Here is a 21,761-nt window from a genome sequence, read left to right on the forward strand (position 1 = left end):
TGAGGACGTCGTGGATAGCACATAAAGCGAGTTGGTCACACCTCAGGTGAAAGTTACTGAGGGAGATAGAAAATGGGTGACCAAATGACAGAGAAAGAGTAGAAAGGCAGTGCAGGTGTCCCCTGCTGTCATTTCCCTGCAAAACAGATATACCGCTTTCGAGACTGTTTCGGAAGATGGCTCACCAGGGGAAAGCAGCAGCAGCCAGGTTCATGGCACCGTGGCTGGCTCTGCTGCGCAGGAGGACAGGAAGAAGAATGGCTGGGCTATAGTGATAGGGGACTGAATCGTAAGGGTAATAGACAGGCGGTTCTGTGGACGCAGTCGAGACTCCAGGATGGCAATTTGCCTCCCTGGTGCAAGGGTCGATGATGTCTAGGAGCGGCTGCAGGACTTTCTGGGGGGGGGGGGGGGGGGGGGTGAACAGCCAGCTGTCGTGATTGACATAGGCACCAACGATATAGATTAAAAAACGGGACGAGGTCCTACAAGTAGAATTCAAGGAGTTTGGAGCTAATCTAAAAAGTAAGACCTCAACGGTAGCAATCTCAGGATTGCTACAAGTATCACGGTCTAGTCAGAGTAGGATTGTCGGGATAGATAGGATGGCTCGAGAGATGAGGGAGGGATTCATTTTCCTTGGACATTGGCACCGGATCTGTGGGAGGAGGTGGGACCAGTACAAACTGGACGGTCTGCACCTGGGCAGGACTGGAACCGATGTCCTGGAGGGGGGAGAGGGTGTTGCTAGAGCTGTTGGGGAGGGTTTAAACTAACGTCGCGGGGAGGGGGGGGGGGGGGAACTAGAAAAAAAAGCAGTAAGGGGAAAAGTGTAAGGCAGAGAAGTCAGTAAAAAATCAAAAAGGGCCACAGAATAGGATACAGTGACTGAGGAGAGTATGAATAGGGAGGTGGTCAATGCAGGATTGAGGGTGTTGTGCCTAAATGTGCACAGTATACGGAACAAGGTAAATGATCTTGTTGCGCACATTCAAATCGGTCGGTTCGATGTTGTGGGCATCACAGAGATGTGGCTACAAGGGGATCAGGGCTTGGATCGAAATATTAAAGGATATATGACCTATCGAAAGGACAAGAAGATGGGCAAAGGGTGCGGTGTTGCATTGTTAGTAAGGAATGAAGTCTAATCGATAGCACGGAGCGATATAGGATCAGAAGGCATAGAATCTCTGTGGGTAGAGTTGATGAATCGCAAACGTAAAAAGACCCTGATGGGAGTGATGTTCAGGCCCACTAGCAGTAGTCAGGATGTAGGGCAGAAAATAAATCAGGAGATATAAAAGGCATGTAAAAAAAAAGCAATGTTACAATAATCATGGGGGACTTCAATATGCAGGTGGACTGGGAAAATTAGGTTGGTAGTGGATCCGAAGAAATGAAATTCGTATAATGTCTAAGATTTTTTTTGGGAGCAGCTTGTGACAGAGCCTACTAGGGAACAGGCAATTCCGGATTTGGTGATGTGTAATGAGGCAGACTTGATTAGGGAGCCTAAAGTGAAGGAACCCTTAGGGAGCAGTGACCACAATATGATAAAATTTACCCTGTAGCTTGAGAGGGAGAAGCTACAATCAGACGTAACAGTATTACAATTAAATAAGGGTAACTAGAAGGACATGAGAGAGGAGCTGACCAGAGTTGATTGGAGAAGGAGCCCAGCAGGGAAGACAGTGGAACAGCAATGCCAGGGGTTTTGGGGGGTTATTTCAGAGGCACAACATAAATTCATCCCAAGGAGGAGAAAACATGCTAAGCGGAGGACAAGGCATCCATGGCCGATGAAGGACTGCTTAAAGGCTAAAGAAAAAGCATATAAAGTGGCGAGGATTAATGGGAAACCAGAGGATTGGGAAGCCTTTAAAAGAGAGCAGAGGGCAACTAAAAAAGCAGTAAGGGGGAGAAGATGAAGTACGAGTGTAAGCTAGCTAATAATGTGAAGGTAGCTAGGAAGATATTTTTTCGATATATAAAAGGTAAGAGAGAGGTAAAAATAGACATTGGACCACTAGAAAATGTGTTTGGAGAAGTAATAATAGGAAACAAAGAAATGGCAGACGAATTGAATAGTTACTTGGCATCAGTCTTAGAACAAACAAAGAACAAAGAAATGTACAGCACAGGAACAGGCCCTTCGGCCCTCCAAGCCCGTGCCGACCATACTGCCCGACTAAACTACAATCTTCTACACTTCCTGGGTCCGTATCCTTCTATTCCCATCCTATTCATATATTTGTCAAGATGCCCCTTAAATGTCCCTATCGTCCCTGCTTCCACTACCTCCTCCGGTAGTGAGTTCCAGGCACCCACTACCCTCTGCGTAAAAAACTTGCCTCGTACATCTACTCTAAACCTTGCCCCTCTCACCTTAAACTTATGCCCCCTGGTAATTGACCCCTCTACCCTGGGGAAAAGCCTCTGACTATCCACTCTGTCTATGCCCCTCATAATTTTGTATACCTCTATCAGGTCGCCCCTCAACCTCCTTCGTTCCAGTGAGAACAAACCGAGTTTATTCAATCGCTCCTCATAGCTTATGCCCTCCATACCAGGCAACATTGTGGTAAATCTCTTCTGCACCCTCTCTAAAGCCTCCACATCCTTCTGGTAGTGTGGCGACCAGAATTGAACACTATACTCCAAGTGTGGCCTAACTAAGGTTCTATACAGCTGCAACATGACTTGCCAATTCTTATACTCAATGCCCCGGCCAATGAAGGCAAGCATGCCGTATGCCTTCTTGACTACCTTCTCCACCTTTCAATGGCCTGCGGACCTGTACTCTTAGATCTCTTTGACTTCCAATACTCTTGAGGGTTCTACCATTCACTGTATATTCCCTACCTGCATTAGTCCTTCCAAAATGCATTACCTCACATTTGTCCGGATTAAACTCCATCTGCCATCTCTCCGCCCAAGTCTCCAGACAATCTAAATCCTGCTGTATCCTCAGACAGTCCTCATCGCTATCCACAATTCCACTAACCTTTGTGTCGTCTGCAAACTTACTAATCAGACCAGTTACATTTTCCTCCAAATCATTTATATATACTACAAAGAGCAAAGGTCCCAGCACTGATCCCTGTGGAACACCACTGGTCACAGCCCTCCAATTAGAAAAGCATCCCTCCATTGCTACCCTCTGCCTTCTATGACCTAGCCAGTTCTGTATCCACCTTGCCAGTTCACCCCTGATTCCCGTGTGACTTCACCTTTTGTACTAGTCTGCCATGAGGGACCTTGTCAAATGCCTTACTGAAGTCCATATAGACAACATCTACTGCCCTACCTGCATCAATCATCTTAGTGACCTCCTCGAAAAACTCTATCAAGTTAGTAAGTAGAAGTAGAAGTAGAAGTAGTCTTCACGGTGGAAGATACCAGTGGGATGCCAGAGCGCCAGGAGAACCATGGGGCAGAGGTGAGTTTAGTGACCATTAGCAAGGAGAAGGTTCAGCGGAACTGAAAAGTCTGAAGGTGGATAAGTCACCTGGACCGGATGGACAACACCCCAGGGTGCTACGAACATAGCTGAGGAAATTGTGGACGCACTAGTAATGCTCTTTCATGGATCACTGGAGGGAGGAAGGGTCCCAGAGGACTGGAACGTGGCTAATGTAACACCACTGTAGAAGAAGGGAGGGAGGCAGAAGGCGGGAAAGTATTGGCCGCTTGGCCTGACTTCGGTCATTGGTAAGATTTTAGAGTCTGTCATTAAAGATGAGATCGCGAAGCACGGTGCATTATAAAATAGGACTGAGTCAGCACGGCTTTGTCAAAGGGAGGTCGTGTCTGACAAATCTGTTACAGTTCCTTGATGAAGTAACAAGCAAGTTAAACAAAGGAGAATCAGTGGACGTGATTTATTTTGATTTCCAGAAGGCCTTTGACAAAAACAACAAAACAAAGAAATGTACAGCACAGGAACAGGCCGTTCGGCCCTCACAGCCTGCCCCGATCCAGATCCTTTATCTAAACCTGTCTTCTATTTTCCAAGGATCTGTTCCCCGCCGATTAATATATCTGTCTAGATGCATCTTAAATGATGCTATCGTGCCCACCTCTACCACCTCCGCTGGCAAAGCGTTCCATGCACACTCTGCATAAAAAACTTTCCACGTACATCTCCCTTAAACTTTCCCCCTCTCACCTTGAAATCGTGACCTCTTGTAATTGACACCCCCACTCTTGGAAAAAGCGTGTTGCTATCCATCCTGTCCATACCTCTCATAATTTTGTAGACCTCAATCAGGTCCCCCTTGAACCTCCGTCTTTCCAACGAAAACAATCCTAATCTACTCAACCTTTCTTCATAGCTAGCACCCTCCATACCAGGCAACATCCTGGTGAACTCCTCTGCACCCTCTCTAAAGCATCCACATCCTTCTGGCAATGTGGCGACCAGAACTGCACGCAATATTCTAAATGTGGCCTAACCAAAGTCCTATACAACTGTAACATGACGTGCCGACTCTTGTTCTCAATACCCCGTCCGATGAAGGCAAGCATGCTGTATGCATTCTTGACCACTCTGTCGACCTGCGTTGCCACCTTCAGGGTACAGTGTACCTGAACTCCCAGATCTCTCTGTACATCAAGTTTCCCCAGGACTCTTCCATTGACCGTATAGTCCGCTCTTGAATTAGATCTTCCAAAATGCATCACCTCGCATTTGTCAAAAAACAACAGTTGTCCGAGCACGGATCCCTGTGGAACACCACGAGTCATCTTTCTCCATTTTGAGACACTCCCTTCTGTCTCCGGTTGCCCAGCCAGTTCTATATCCATCTAGTTGGATTGAATCCCATACGACTTCACTTTTTCCATCAACCTGCTATGGGAAACGTTATCAAACGCCTTACTGAAGTCCATGTATATGACATCTACATCCCTTGCCTCATCAATTAACTTTGTCACTTTGTCACTTTGACAAGGTACCGCATTGGAGACTCTTAAATAAGTTAAAACCCCATGGTGTTAAGGGTAAGATCCTGGCATGGATAGAGCATTGGCTGACTGGCAGAAATCAAAGAGTGGGGATAAAGGGGTCTTTTTCAGGATGGTAGTCGGTGACTAGCAGTGTGCCTCAGGGGTCTGTGCTAGGATCACAACTTTTTACAATATACATTAATGACTTGGAAGAAGGTATTGAAGGCACTGTTGCTATGTTTACAGATGATACAAAGATCTGTAGAGGGACAGGTACTGTTGAGGAAGCAAGGGTGCTGAAGAAGGACTTGCACAAGCTAGGAGAGTGGGAAATTAAGTGGCAAATGAAATACAATGTGGAAAAGTGTGTGGTTATGCACTTTGGAAGGAGGAATCTAGACACAGACTATTTTCTAAATGGGGAAATGGTTCGGAAAGCCGATGCACAAAGGAACTTGGGAGTCCTTGTTCACGATTCTCTTAAGTTTAAGTGCAGGTTCAGTCGACTGTTAAGAAGGCAAATGCAATGTTAGCATGTCAAGAGGGCTAGAATACAAGACCACGGAAGCTCTTCTGAGGCTGTATAGGCTCTGCTCAGATACCATTTGGAGTATTGTGAGCAGTTTTGGGCCACATATCTAAGGAAGGATGTGCTGGTCTTGGAAAGGGTCCAGAGGAGGTTCATAAGAATGATCCCTGGAATAAAGAAGTTGTCGTATGAGGAACGTTTGAGGAGTCTGGGTCTGGACTCGTTGAAGTTTAGAAGAATGAGAGGGGATCTTATTGAAAAGTATAAGATACTGCGAGGCCTGGACAGGGTGGCCGTGGAGGGGATGTTTTCACTTCTGTGAAAAACTAGAACCAGAGGACACCATCTCAGATTAAATGGACGATCCTTTAAAACAGAGATGAGGAGTATTTTTTTCAACCAACGGGTGGTGAATCTCTGGAACTCTTTGCCATGGAATGCTGTGGAGGCCAATTCAGTGAGTGTCTTTAAGACAGAGGTAGATAGATTCTGGATTAAATAAGGGGATCAGGGGTTATGGGGAGAAGACAGGAGACTGGGGCTGAGAAAATATCAGCCATGCTTGAATGGCGGAGCAGACTCGATGGGCCAAGTGGCCTAATTCTGCTCCCATGTTTCATAGTAGAGTTGACAAGGGGGGGGGGGGGGCGGGGGACAGACAGTCGATGTGGTATATTTGGACTTTCAGTAAGCGTTTGGCAAAGTCCTGTATCAGAGATTACCGTGCAAGATTAAAGCACATGGGATTGGGAAAGTGTACTGAGATGGATAGAAAACTGGTTGGCAGAAAGGAAAAAAATCGAAATTATCGCGTCCTTTTCAAATACGCAGTAACTAGTGGGGTACCACAGTGATCGGTGCGAGGTCCCCAGCAATTCACAATATATGTGAATGATTTGAATGAGGGGACAAAATGCAGCATCTCAAAGTTTGCAGATGATACTGTTGCTCTTATTAGTCTTAGTTTTACTAGCTCTAATTCTGTCACCTTTGCTCACGAGTCGCCTGGTATCTTTCTGATACCGCCACGTGGTTCAAGTCCAAGTAATGATTAATAATGCAGCACACCGCTTAGTAAAAGTTAAATCAACGATCATTTATTTTATACAGCAATAAATACTTATACAATAATCCTACTTCTAGACTACTGCCTACCACTAAAGGCCAATACTTAACTTTGGTGACGGCCCACAAGGTCAAGGAAACGAATGGTCTATCGAATTGGGTCTGGCCTGCGGGATTCAAAAAGGCTGGTACGAGTCGATAGTCTGGAGCATCTATCTGGTAGCGATCGCTGGAGTAAGACTTACTTGTTTCTTTTGTCGAAGGGTCTCGAAGGTTGCGAGCAGGAGAAGAGGGGTCGATCTGAACTTGGCCCCTATTTTTATAGTTCCCAGGGGCTTCCCGCCTCTCGGGGCGGACCTCGTACCTGGTTCCAAGTGATTGGACTTGGTCCCAATAACTTGGTCCGATATGCTCCAATAATGGGGCGATTCCTTGATCGGGGGGTGGTCGCCTACCTTCCTTTGTCACAGCCACTGCTGGCGCCGAAAAGTCTGGATCGGCTTTATGTTGCTAATGTGCAGCAATTGTTCCCGGGGATGGCTGCTTATTATGCAGATGGCTGGGTTGTTGTGCTGTTAATGGCTGCAGGTATCGGTCTGGGCCGACTTCCCCAGAGCCGAATACACTGTTTTGCCTGCAGCTGTCCGTTTGAGTCCTGTTGGCTGATTTTCCCTTCAGCCCCTTTCGTTCGCCATTTTAGATCGAGGTTTGACCATTCTAATCGGGAATCAGCCATTTTAGGTGGCTCCAATACCAAATTAGGTGGGAGGGTGAACTGTGACGAGGATGCAGATATCCTTCAGGATGATATGGGCATAAATGGGTGAGTGGGCAAATCATTGGCAGGTGCAGCATTATTTGGATAAATGTGAGGTTACACACTTTGGAAGCAAAAACAGGAACGTAGATTACTACCTGAATGGCTACACATTTGGAAAGGGGACTGTGCAGTGGGACCTCGGTGTAAGCACGCAGGTGCAGCAGATCGTAAAGAAAGCAAATTATATGTTGGCCATCATTGCGGGAGGTTTCGAGTAGAAGAGCAGGGATGTATTGTTGCAATTATACTGGACTTTGGTGTGGCCACATCTAGAATGTTATGAACAGTTTCGTTCTCATTTTTCTGAGGAAGGGTGTTCTTGCTCTCGAGGTTGTGCACCGAAGCTTTACTAGACTGATTACGGGGATTGCGAGACTGACGTATGAGGAGAAATTGACTAGGTTATAGAACATAGAACGATACAGCGCAGTACAGGCCCTTCGGCCCACGATGTTGCACCGAAACAAAAGCCATCTAACCAACACTATGCCATTATCATCCATATGCTTATCCAATAAACTTTTAAATGCCCTCAATGTTGGCGAGTTCACTACTGTTGCAGGTAGGGCATTCCACGGCCTCACCACTCTTTGCGTAAAGAACCTACCTCTGACCTCTGTCCTCTATCTATTAACCCTCAGTTTAAATCTATGTCCCCTCCTGCCAGCCATTTCCATCCGCGGGCGAAGGCTCTCACTGTCCACCCTATCTAACCCCCTGATCATTTTGTATGCCTCTATTAAGTCTCCTCTTAACCTTCTTCTCTCCAACGAAAACAACCTCAAGTCCATCAGCCTTTCCTCATAAGATTTTCCCTCCATACCAGGCAACATCCTGGTAAATCTCCTCTGCACCCGCTCCAAAGCCTCCACGTCCTTCCTATAATGCGGTGACCAGAACTGCACCAAACACTCCAAATGCGGCCGTACCAGAGTTTTGTACAGCTGCAACATGACCTCCTGACTCCGGAACTCAATCCCTCTACCAATAAAGGCCTCCATAGCCCTTCTTCACAACCCTATAAACCTGGGTGGCAACTTTCAGGGATCTATGTACATGGACACCTAGATCCCTCTGCTCATCCACACTTCGAAGAACTTTCCCATTAGCCAAATATTCCGCATTCCTGTTATTCCTTCCAAAGTGAATCACCTCACACTTCTCTACATTAAACTCCATTTGCCACCTCTCAGCCCAGCTCTGCAGCTTATCTATGTCCCTCTGTAACCTGCTACATCCTTCCACACTGTCGACAACACCACCGACTTTAGTGTCGTCTGCAAATTTACTCACCCACCCTTCTGCGCCTTCCTCTAGGTCATTGATAAAAATGACAAACAGCAACGGCCCCAGAACAGATCCTTGTGGTACGCCACTTGTAACTGAACTCCATTCTGAACATTTCCCATCAGCCACCACCCTCTGTCTTCTTTCAGCTAGCCAATTTCTGATCTACATCTCTAAATCACCCTCAATCCCCAGCCTCCGTATCTTCTGCAATAGCCTACCGTGGGGAACCTTATCAAACGCTTTACTGAAATCCATATACACCACATCAACTGTCCTACCCTCGTCTACCTGTTCAGTCACCTTCTCAAAGAATTCGATAAGGTTTGTGAGGCATGACCTACCCTTCGCAAAGCCATGCTGACTATCCCTGATATGATTATGATTGGTTTCGCTGGAGTTCAGAAGAATGATGGGGGGTCTCATAGAGATTTATAACATTCTAACAGGATGGATGAAGGGAGGATGTCCCAGATGGTGGGTCTGTCCAGAACCAGAAGTCACAGAATGAGGATGCGGGGTAAAACATTTAGGACAAGGATGTGTAGAGATTTATTCACCCAAAAAGTGCTGAGCCTCTGGAATTAATTACCATGGGAAGTAGTTCAGTCTAAGACATTGAATACATTCAAGTGACGGCTAGATATAGCAAATGAGGCGAATGGAATCAAGGGTTACGCGGAGAAAGCTGGATTTTGCTACTGAGTTGGACGAACAGGCATGGTTGTCACGAACGTCGGAGCAGGCTAGCGCGGCCGAATTACATCGATCTGCTCGTATTTTCTACGTGTATATGTTGCTACGTAGTATTTCATGTTTAGTGTTGGTGTATTTGCGGGTTGCTAATCTGAGTGAAGCAATTCTTTCTGACGTCACATCTTATTGTTCTTTGTTCTAATATGAGGAGCAGATCACTCTGGTTCCATACGGTTTCCAGAGATATTTTTCTTTTAATTTTTAAACAAATTGCTATCAAAACGTTTGTCACCCTTAAATAGTAACGAGATTCCATGTCATTATTACGCTCTAAATACAGTAAACCATCGATTATACAAAATAGTATCATAAAATAAAACTTTTAGCAAGCATAGATCAATCATTTCGCCTGGTTGATATATTGGTCTTCGAGTTTCGATGCATTGCTTTATTTTTCAAGTGGTGAAAATGTCGCTGGCCAGGCCAACATTTGTTGACCATTTCTAATTGCTCCTCAGAACGTAGTAACGTGTCGATTTGAAAGCCTTCAGTTCATGTATTTATTGTAGGGAGTCATCTAGATCTCTGCGATTGAGTCTTGGCGAGATGCTGCTGTGCATTTTTTAGATTGTACAGACTGTTTATAGAGGGAACGTCGTCGGATGTGATACTAGTTAAGCAAGCTGGTTGGACATGCATTACGTAAATCACACTTCAATGGGAATGGCGAATGTCGCATTACAATCCTGAATGGTACTTCTTATTTGTAGCGTACAGTGCATGTATAAGCCAGACTGGTCCATGCAGAGGCAGAAAAAAGACATATGTAGATCCAAGGTATGGACGATGAACGTGTGATGAGGACTCCTTCAGTGGGTTCACTCTTGAAGGTGCGAAAGGAAGGTTGTGAATGATGACTTGCGGTACTGAATATAGTATTAATTAAGCCAGTTGGTTCTCTCATGACGTTTACCAGAGCAAGTCTAGACAGAGTGTACCCTCAGTTGATCTCTGCAAGTTCTTTGTGTTGCAAAGATACAAAATATAAATTTCTCACAGCAGAATTCCCAGCATGCCTGATTATCGGAGACTGTCAATATAACTTCCAGACCTTTCAGCAAAAACTTACATGTTCCCTTTTCTTTTTAGCACGAGTCTTTGGACTGCAGTTGACAGCAATATCGGCAGTCCATGTAAGTTAAATATACATTTAATATTCATATTTTTGCGAAAATATGTGCTTCATTCGTAATATATGTAAGTGGAAATGACAAAAGATTGCAAAATTACCATCACTGTAAGTGCAATGGTATTAGGTTCTCTAAATACATTGAATGAAACAGAAAGAATAGAACGAGGTTTTGGCCATTCCTCCCTTCGTGCATGCTCCGACATTAATTATGATCATGGCTGATTATCAAGTTCAATACTCTGATGGCAACTTCCCACCATTTACCTTGATGCCTTTTACTTGAAGAGCTTTATCTAATTTATTCAGAAATTAGACAATTTTATGCCTCGGATACGTTTTGTGGTTGTGAATTCCACAGATTTACCACTTTTGGGGATCATATATAATGGGTCGGCAAGGACGATATCGCCACATGTACACCTTCTATACTGTGGTTTTTTTCTATGCTTCTCTGGTTCTATTTTATTGCTGTATAAAATGTCAATGAACACGTTGCTATTCTCTTTATTTTTTTGTTTGCACTCTACATTTCTACGCATTTTCTGAAACAAGGTGGAAGCTCGTGATTCAGTGAGAGTCAGCGAGAATGTCGTTAGTTATAAAGACTCTGATTCTAGTTGGAAGATTATCGATTGGCCTCTTGGTTAGAATTGTGGAATTGAAATGGGACATGGTTAAATGGCTTTCGAGATGGTCAGCTCAGATTTTAGCAGAGCATAGAAGGAACATCCACAGTTCGGACAGCGTGCCATATTTGAATGACAACATAAATATTTTGTCACACGTAGGCTTGCATTAACACCGCAATGAAGTTACACTGAAAATCCCCCAGCCGACACAGTCCGGCTCCTGTTCGGTTACACCGAGGGAGAATTCAGAATGTGCAATTCACCTAACAAGCACGTCTTTTGGGACTTGCGGGAGGAAACTAGAGCACCTGGAGGAAACCCACGTAGACACGGGGAGAACGGGCAGAGGACCCCATAAATTTAGAAGGTTTTGTTTAGACAGGCATCATGATCGGCGCAGTTTTGGAGGCCCGGTGGTCTGTTCCTCTGCTGTTCGGTTATTTGTTCCATAGCAGTGGCTGCTTATTACACCCAACCTATGACGCCACGGGCTAATATATTGAGACAGAATGCGGGCAGACCAACCACGCCAATAAATGAAATGGTGGTTCAGACTTGAACTAGGTATTGCCATCCCAATGGGAGAATTGATACAACTCAGATTCGGCCGCGGAAGTAAATGACTATTCCAATGCAGGTTCTGAGTGGCAGAAATAGATAGATCTGAATCCAATTATTTTCTTTTTCAAAATTCCTTTCTGTGATCTCTGCAAGGACAACATCTGCTCCTGTTCCCAGTTCAATTGAATGGCTTTTTGGTGATGTTCAGATTATAGTTGAAAGACAAACAAGGTAATGTGAGCTTGGGGTCACATGTAGGCAAACGCATGAACGGAAAATAAATTTCCTTCCCGGAAAGGATTGCTGAACCTTGTGTGGGGGTGGGGGGGGGGGAGGGGAGGGGGGGGGGAGGATTCAGGAGTAACCTCAGGTGGTATGGGGACTGAACCAAGGCTGTTGACGGACTAGCCAACTTAATTAACCAACAATCCAACCCATAGAAGAAAGGATATAAGTGCATTAGAAGCAGTCCAGAACAGTCTCACTGGACAGAGAACTGTGATGGCAGTCTGTGGGGGCTGGGGAGGAAATCTTACCTCAAAATATTGGAAAGTCTACGCCCTAGCCAATGGAATTTAGAAAATAGACGTGTTCTGATAGGCAAATAGAAGATCGACAGGGTCATTGAGAGTATGATGCTTCCAAGTGTCGGGGAGATTAAATCTAGGGGACACAGTTAGAAATTGCGGTTCTCTAATTTAAGACGGAGATGTCAATGGATTTTCTTTATTCATAGATGTTTGTAAAATTTCTAAACTCTCTTTGTCGGAGTGGTGGAAGAAGGATTAATGGCTATTTTGTAAGGCAGATGTAAATCGCAATTTTACTAAGATGGATTAAAGAGCTATCAGGGAAAAACGGAATGTTGAATTAAACCAAATCCACACCAGCCATAATCTTCTTGGGCGGCGAAGTAATCTCGAAGCTGTTCAAAGATTGGTCATTTCAAAAGGGCAGACATTTAAACACATGAGTGGAATGCAATAAGCTTTGCACAGCTGGGGGCTATCATCGGGTGCGGGGATCCAAGGGGGGGGGAGCGCGCGGGGGGTGTGGGGGTGGTGGGGGTGGTGGGCAAAACAAGGAGTCACATGATGATGAACAAGCACAAGAACAAAGGACAGAAACGGGAATCAGAAAAGTCAGAGGCAGAATCAATCAGGCCCTGAGTGAAAAATAATCGGAACGGGACAAATAATGTTAAAAGGACGAACCTTCAGGCTTAAGTCTAAAAACAAGCATCATCAGCACCACTACGGATGAATTAGTTCCGTAAGTAGATGTAAATGGGTCGTGTATAGTTGTGATTTCGGAGACATGGCTGTGACCAGTGATGGGAAGTGTACATCCGGGAGCATTCAATATTTAGGAATGATGGAAGAAAAGGAAAAGCCTGCGGTGTTTCATAGCTAGTTAAAGAGAGAATTAACGCAATCTTGCCAAATGTATTAGCTCCAACGGTCTGAAATCTATATGGATAGAGCTCAGAAACACTCAGGGCAAAGTAATGTTCTTGGAGGTTGTATGTAGACCCCCAACCTGTCCTGGGATGATGCTGGTATTCGCTGTAAAACAGGAAGTGAGAGACACATGGACTAAAGGAACATTTGTAAAGCTAAAAAAAGGTTGGCTTTGATTCGCCGATAGCTTAGGCAAATCAAATTAGTCTCGAACACAAAGGAGGAATCATTGGAGCATAAAGTGATGGTTTTCTGTACCAATACATTGAGAAGCAACTAAAGAACATACCTGCTAGACTGGTTCCTGTGTGATGAGAATGGAATCTCTGGCAATGTAGTTGTGCGAGGCTCCTTGGAGATGACAAACCACAATATGGAAGAATTATTCATGAAGGTGGGGAGTTACACAGTTGATACTGAAGCTAGGGTCCTCAATCTAAGTAACAGAAACTACGACAGAATGAGGTGCTGGTTGATGACAATGGATTTGGAAAAGGTTACCTAAAGAACTGATGGTTGATAGGTAATAGCAAACATAAGAAGAGCGCACGGGGATCTGTACCAAATGTTATTCCTGTCCTCCAGAAAGTAAAATGGGAAATGTGACGTACAAGGCAAATTTGAGATGGTAATCGTTCACAGGAGACATACCATGCCAGCCAACACACCCTGAGGAGTGGCAGCATCGCATAATTCAGTTTGCGGCTGACATAACACCTGATTGTAAAAGATATATAGATGTGTGCAGAGGAAAAGATTAGTGAAGGTAGATTCCATTCAGTCAGTAAAAAGGAATCGGAAATTTAGCATGACAACAGAAATGGCTGATCGGATAAACACATACATTGTTTCAGCCGTCATAAAGAAGGTAATAAATAACCAACCATACATTTGGGGAACATAGAACATCGAAAAATACAGCACAGAACAGGCCCTTTGGCCCACGATGTTGTGCCGAACCTTTGTCCTAGATTAATCAAAGATTATCATAGAATCTACAGTGCAGAAAGAGGCCACACGGCCCAAAGAGACTGCACCAGGTCCCGGAAAGAGCACCCCACCCGAGGCCAACACCTCCACCCCATCCCCACAACCCAGAAACCCCATCCAACACCAAGGGAAATTTTGGACACTAAGGGCAATTTATCATGGCCAATCCACCTAACCTGCACATCGTTGGACTGTGGGAGGAAACCGGAGCACCCGGAGGAAACACACGCACACACGGGGAGGATGTGCAGATTCCACACAGACAGCGACCAAAGCCGGAATCGAACATGGGACCCTGGAGCTGTGAAACAATTGTGCTATCCACAATGCTACCGTGCTGCCCTTAAGAACAAATACATCTACACTATACCATTCTACCGTAATCCATGTACCTCTCGAATAGCTGCGTGAAGGTCCCTAATGTTTCGGACTCAACTACTTCCACAGGCAGTGCATTCCATGCCCCCACTACCCTGGGTAAAGAACCGACCTCTGACATCCCCCCTATATCTTCCACCAGTCAGCTTAAATTTATGTCCCCATGTAACGGCTTGTTCCACCCGGGAAAAAACGGATCTGGCTGTCTACTCTATCTATTCCCCTGGTCATGTTATAAACCTCCATCAAGTCGCACCTCATCCTTCTCCGTTCTAATGAGAAAAGGCCTAGCACCCTCAATGTTTCCTCGTAAGACCTACTCTCCATTCCAGGCAACATCCTGATGAATCTCCTTTGCATCATTTCCAAAGCTTCCACATCCTTCCGAATATGAGGCGCCCAGAACTGTCCATAGTACTCCAAATGTGGCCTTATCAAAGTTTTGTTCATCTGCATCATCACATCGTGGCTCTTAAATTCAACCCCTCTGTTAATGAACGCTAGCGTACCATAGGCTTTCTTCACAGCTCTATCCACTTGAGTGGCAACTTTCAAAGATGTATGGACATAGACTCCAAGATCTCTCTGCTCCTCCACATTGCAAGAACTCTACCGTTAACCCTGTATTCCGCATTCATATTTGTCCTCCCAAAATGGACAAACTCACACTATTCAGGGTTAAACTCCATCTGCCACTTCTCAGCCCAGCTCTGCATCTTATCTGTGTCTCTTTGCAGCCGAACACAGCCCTACTTACTATCCACAACTCCACCAATCTTCGTATTGTCTGCAAATTTACTGACCCACCCTTCAACTCCCTCATCCAAGTCATTAATGAAAATCACAAATAACAGAGGACCCAGAACTGATCCCTGCGGTACGTCACTGGTAACTGAGATCCAGGATGAATATTTGACATCCACCACCACTCTCTGACTTCTATAGGTTAGCCAGTTCGTTATCCAACTGGCCAAATTTCCCACTATCCCATGCCTCCTTACTTTCTGCAGAAGTCAACCATGGGGAACCTTATCAAGTGCCTTACTAAAATGCATGCACACTACATCCACTGCTTTACCTTCATCCACATGCTTGGTCACCTCCTCAAAGAATTCAATAAGACTTGTAAGGCAAGACCTACCCCTCACAAATCCGTGCTGACTATCCCTAATCAAGTAGTGTCTTTCCAGATGCTCAGAAGTCCTATCCCTCAGTACCCTTTCTATTACTTTGCCGACGACCGAAGGAAGACTAACTGGCTGTAATTCCCAGGGTTCCCTTTCTTAACAGGCACACGCCATTCGCCACTCTCCAATCCCCTGGTACCACCCCTTTTGACAGTGAGGACGAAAAGATCATTGCCAACGCATCAGCAATTTGATCTCTTGCTTCCCATAGAATCCTTGGATATATCCCGTCAGGCCCGGGGGACTTGTCTATCCTCACATTTTTCTAAATGCCCAACACATCTTCCTTCTTAACAAGTATTTCTTCGAGCTTACCAGTCTATTTCACACGGTCCTCTCCAACAATATCGCCCCTCTCATTTGTAAATACGGAAGAAAAGTACTCGTTCAAGACCTCTCCTATCTGTTCAGACTCAATACACAATGTCTCGCTACTGTCCGTAATCGGGCCTACTCTCGCTCTAGCAATTCTCATATTTCTCGCTTATGTGTAAAAGGCCTTGGGGTTTCCTTGATCCTACCCGCCAAAGATTGTTCATGCCCTCTCCTCGCTCTCCTAATCCCTTTCTTCAGTTCCCTCCTGGCTATCTTGTATGCCTCCGGCGCCCTCTCTGAAACTTGTTTCCTCAGCCTTACATAAGTCTCCTTCTTCCTCTTAACAAGACATTCAACCTCTCTTGTCAACCATGGTTCCCTCACTCGACCATCTCTTCACTGCCTGACAGGGACATACATATCAAGGATCCGTGGTACCTGTTCCTTGAAGAAGTTCCACATTTCACTTGTGTCCTTCCCTGACAGCCTATGTTCCCAACTTATGCACTTCAATTCTTGTCTGACAACATCGTGTTTACCCTTCCCCCCAATTGTAAACCTTGCCCTGTTGCACGCACCTATCCCTCTCCATTATTAATGTGAAACTCACAGAATTTTGGTAACTATCTCCAAAATGCTCCCCCAGTAACAGATCTATCACTTGTCCTGGTTCATTACCAAGTACCAAATCAAATATGGCCTCCCATCTGGTCGGAACATGGGAAATAACCGAAGGAAATCATATTAGTATTGAAATGGTGTTGTGGAAATTGATGGGATTGTAGGTGCATAAATGCCCAGGGCCTGATAACCTACGTCACAGAATACTTATGCAAATGACCATAGAAATACTGGGTGCATTGCTGACCTTCCAAGATTGTATAGACTCTGGAAAACTTCCTACGGATTGAAGGGTAACATTACAACGGTAAACCGGTGTTTCTTAACTAAGCTAACTGATATTCTGTCTTACACAGGCCCAGTGAACAACCGCCTATCCTTCAGGTTTTCTCAAGTAAGTTTGAGCATAATTATTAATTTCGCCACACGATCCAGACTTCTATTTATCCCTAGCCAATGTAGCAGTGAAGAACATTTTTTATTTATGAAGGACACATTTATATTTCTAACATAGGTTTCATGATGAAGAACATTTCAATCCGTTGTGTCAAACGACCAATGCAAAAATTAAGAATCGTGCAGAAAGCAGAGGGTGTGATTAGCGATTTTGCCGACACATTACTTGCAGAGTTCTCAAACAGGTTATAAAGAGCTGGAAACCAATCTTGCATTAAACGTAGAGCCACATAATAAGATTGAGAATTTGATTTTAACGTTTCCACCCCATCACATCACTGATTGCAGTTAAAATGCATAGATACCTCAGCATGCTTCAAGTGCATGCCTCAAGTTATAATTACCCTCTTTACCTTCCAATTGTTGAAGGACAATTATGTTTGGCACCAAGAACATTCTGATAACAAAGAACAAAGAACAAAGAAATATACAGCACAGGAACAGGCCCTTCGGCCCTCCAAGCCCGTGCCGACCATGCTGCCCGACTAAACTACAATCTTCTACACTTCCTGGGTCCGTATCCTTCTATTCCCATCCTATTCATATATTTGTCAAGATGCCCCTTAAATGTCCCTATCGTCCCTGCTTCCACTACCTCCTCCGGTAGCGAGTTCCAGGCACCCACTACCCTCTGCGTAAAAAACTTGCCTCGTAAACCTTGGTGCCACACTAAACCTTGCCCCTCTCACCTTAAACTGATGCCCCCTAGTAATTGACCCCTCTACCCTGGGGAAAAGCCTCTGACAATCCACGCTGTCTATGCCCCTCATAATTTTGTCTCCCCTCAACCTCCTTCGTTCCAGTGAGAGCAAACCGAGTTTATTCAACCGCTCCTCATAGCTAATGCCCTCCATACCAGGCAACATTCTGGTAAATCTCTGGTAAATCTCTTCTGCACCCTCTCTAAAGCCTCCACATCCTTCTGGTAGTGTGGCGTCAGAATTGAACACTATACTCCAAGTGTGGCCTAACTAAGGTTCTATACAGCTGCAACATGACTTGCCAATTCTTATACTCAATGCCCCGGCCAGATAGATGCTTATTCTGTGAGGCATCCCGTCTGAGACAGCCTTCTGTGGCTATCATGTGCGTTAAGTTAATATCTGTCCAGTTGAGGTCAATGTGTTACCACGTGCAATCTCCACAACATCCACAGATTCTAATAAACACGCAGACAAACACAAAGTGACACATACACAAAACGTCATACACATACACCAAGAGACACCGACACACACTGGCATGCAAACACACGCACATTCAGACAAACAGACACACAAACACATACACTTACTCAAACGAACATATACATACAAAAACACTAATTCGGACAAAAGACAGACACCCTAAAACACGCAGGCACAAACTCACACTGGCACAGAGAAATGTACAGAATTAACAAACAGCAAGCACGCACAGGCACAGGCAGACACACTCAGACAACACACGCACATACTCTCTCTTTCTCATACACACACTCTTTTTCAGATATACGCACATTCACAGAAACATACAAAAGAAACACTCACTGCGACAAACCAGCGCTTATACACACACACACACACAGGCAGACACACAAGTGCATGTTTAACACAGAACGCTGATGTTGGTAAATTGTTTAGAAACATGTTTTTGTTTTATTACATCTAGGGTCTGGAAACGGGAATACAAGAGGAGGGAGTGAGTGCTTATTTCGCAAACCATAGCACTGAATTTCTGAATGACAAGAAGTTCATACCAAGAGAATCGCAAAAGAAACCTTATTTTGTAACATTCAGAGAACAATGAGTTTTATCTTCAAGACTGAAACTGACCGTGTGAATGAGTGAAAGAGCATCGCATCACAACGAGCTGATCATGTGACACCCTGGATTTCAATTCAGCCTTACAGTAATCTCAGCATGCCTCGGCTGCCAATCTCATTACATTGTTTTCAATTATTTTGGAGAGAAACATATGAAATATCGGCTGAGTTTCGACATTCCTCAGCTGCACAGGGTTTTCTATTGGCCGCTTGTTTTAGGCCTCGCCTGGTATTAAATTCCATGGAACCATTGAACCTGAGAATCCCTACAGAGCAGAAGAGGGCCATTCAACCCACTTATCTGCAGTCATCCTCCACAAGAGCATCCTACTTAGGCCCATGTCCCCGCCCTATACCCATAATCCCAGATAACCTCCCCCTAACCCCACACATTTGGACACGAAGGCGAAATCATTTAGTATGGCCATTCGACATAACTGGCACATCTTTCGACTCTGAGCAGAAACAAGAGAAACGAGAGGAAACACACGCAGACATAGGCAGAAAGTGCAAACTCTACACAGAGAGTAGCCCAGGGTAGGAATTGAACCCGGGTCCCTGCGCTGTGAAAAATATCTAAAAAGCACGGAACGATCCTGCTCAAATCTCCATTGCTGGAACCTTGATTCCAAAGCTGTCTTTACATATTCAACATTGCCTGCACATAAGGATTTACATAAGAGCATAAGAACTTGGAGCAGGAGTAGTCCATCTGGCCCTTCGAGCTTGCTCCGCCATTCAATGAGATCATGACTGATCTTTTGTGGACTCAGCTCCACGTTCCCGCCCAAACACCATAACCCTTTATTCCTTTATTCTTCAACAAACTATCTATCTTCTTCATGAAAACATTTATTGAAGGAGCGTCAGCTGCTGCACTGGGCAGGGAATTTAATAGATTCACAACTCTTTGAGTGAAGAAGTTCCTCCTAAGCTCAGTACTAAATCTAAGTCCCCTTATTGTGAGGCTATGCCCCCTAGTTCTGCTTTCACCCGCCAGTGGAAACAATATCCCCAAATCCATCCTATCTACCCCCTTCATTATTTCATATGTTTCTAATTTCGCCTAATAATCATGGACAATGTATCAGGGTATCTCTCTTGTGCAAAAAATACAAATTAGAATACAAGAGCTATAAAAATGAGAATGTTGAAATGAAAACAGAAAGTGCTGGACATAGTCAACATGTCTGGCAGCATCTGTGGAGAGAAATGTAGTTAACGTTTCGGATCCAATTAACCATCTGCAGTTCTGCAGCTGCCAGACATGTTGGGTTTATCCATCATTGCATGTTTTTGTTATCGCGATTATATTGTATTCACGTCCGTCCCCAGGACCACATGCATTCACTTCCATAGTGGCAACTATCTCTGAACTTGTGAGAGGCCACATGCTGCTTTTTGCACGCACTTTAATACGGCCGTCGTGCTCCCTTCCTGGTCTGGAGCAGCGCACATATTAAATTACACAAACCCCCACTCGCAATTCAATCCTTGCTGTTTCTCCGCCATTAACACGAATTTAAATTGTTGACCCCCCCGTTTGAAAATGTCACCTGCCCGCAAATCATTTAGCAAATCTGCACCCCTCCACATTTCGTCTAATCTACAATCCATCCCCTAATTCATCAGGTAGCCCATAGGCGAATGTGCAGTAAGGCATCTAGAACTTCCGTTCTGTCATGCAGTCTCCAAACTTCTTCCCCTAAGTTTCCTGCCTGAGGACGCGACTTAAAACGACTCGTTTGAGCCAATCGCAACTGTGTTGTCGCCGAGTATCATAGAGGCTGGTGCAATGAACAATGCTGTTTTACCACTCGATCGCTCCCGAGGCAATGAAGCAATCAATGCAAGGTCATTCACCAAAATGCTGCCTCCAAAGTTATGTTCATTCATAAAAAAACAAAATAAATGTATAATCAATCTTTATCAATCAACATAAGAACCTATGTGACCTTTCAAAGAATCAACCGTTGATTGCTGTCAATATTCATCTCGTTAACTAACGTTTTTCAGGGACGGCAATCTGCCGACCGTACCTCGTCTGGTCTACATCTGACTGTAGACCCACGGAATAGGGTTGACTGTTTGAAACACATTCCCTCTCGAATTTCCTAAAAAGCCTCTCAATTAAATGGCGATTACGGATGGGCAAAACTCATCAGTGAAGCCCATATCAAAGAAACAAAGACATGCAGCCATTTAGGTGTTGCACATCAAAGTGTCATGCGGGTATAAGAAGGAGGGGTTGCATCTAAACTGGAGAGGCATAAATATCCTGGCCGCGAGGTTTGCTAGTGTCACACGGGAGGGTTTAAACTAGAATGGCAGGGGGCAGGGCACGGAAGCAATAGGTAAGAAGGTGAGAGCATTGAGGAAGAACTAGGGAATAGGGACAGTGGGGCTCTGAGGCAGAGAAGACAGGGAGAAGTTGCTGAACACAGCGGGTCTGGTGGCCTGAAGTGCATATGTTTTAATGCAAGAAGTATTACGGGTAAGGCAGATGAACTTAGAGCTTGGATTAGTACTTGGAACTATGATGTTGTTGCCATTACAGAGACCTGATTGAGGCAAGGGCAGGATTGGCAGCTAAACGTTCCAGGATGTAGATGTTTCAGGCGGGATAGAGGGGGATGTAAAAGGGGTGGCGGAGTTGCGCTACTGGTTAGGGAGAATATCACAGCTGTACTGCGGGAGGACACCTCAGGGGACAGTGAGGCCATATGGGTAGAGATCAGGAATAAGAAAGGTGCAGTCACAATGTTGGGGATTTACTACAGGCCTCCCAACAGCCAGCGGGAGATAGAGCAGCAGATAGGTAGAC

At 44.8% G+C, this 21,761-nt stretch overlaps 1 protein-coding gene across 1 annotated transcript in view; it reads left to right on the forward strand.

Moving 5' to 3' along the window:
- The window catches only part of LOC140404775 (uncharacterized), a 76,223-nt gene extending 55,341 nt beyond the window's left edge, over nucleotides 1–20,882 (forward strand). Inside the window, exons 7-9 of the mRNA XM_072493511.1 lie at nucleotides 10,494–10,537; nucleotides 17,034–17,071; nucleotides 18,784–20,882. Coding sequence (XP_072349612.1) covers nucleotides 10,494–10,537; nucleotides 17,034–17,071; nucleotides 18,784–18,921 — 220 coding nt within the window. The 3' untranslated portion in view covers nucleotides 18,922–20,882. The remainder of the gene's footprint in view (nucleotides 1–10,493; nucleotides 10,538–17,033; nucleotides 17,072–18,783) is intronic.
- The last annotated feature ends 879 nt before the right edge of the window (nucleotides 20,883–21,761 follow it).

The sequence above is a fragment of the Scyliorhinus torazame genome, chromosome 31 (assembly GCF_047496885.1).
Source record: "Scyliorhinus torazame isolate Kashiwa2021f chromosome 31, sScyTor2.1, whole genome shotgun sequence".
Lineage (NCBI taxonomy): Eukaryota > Metazoa > Chordata > Chondrichthyes > Carcharhiniformes > Scyliorhinidae > Scyliorhinus > Scyliorhinus torazame.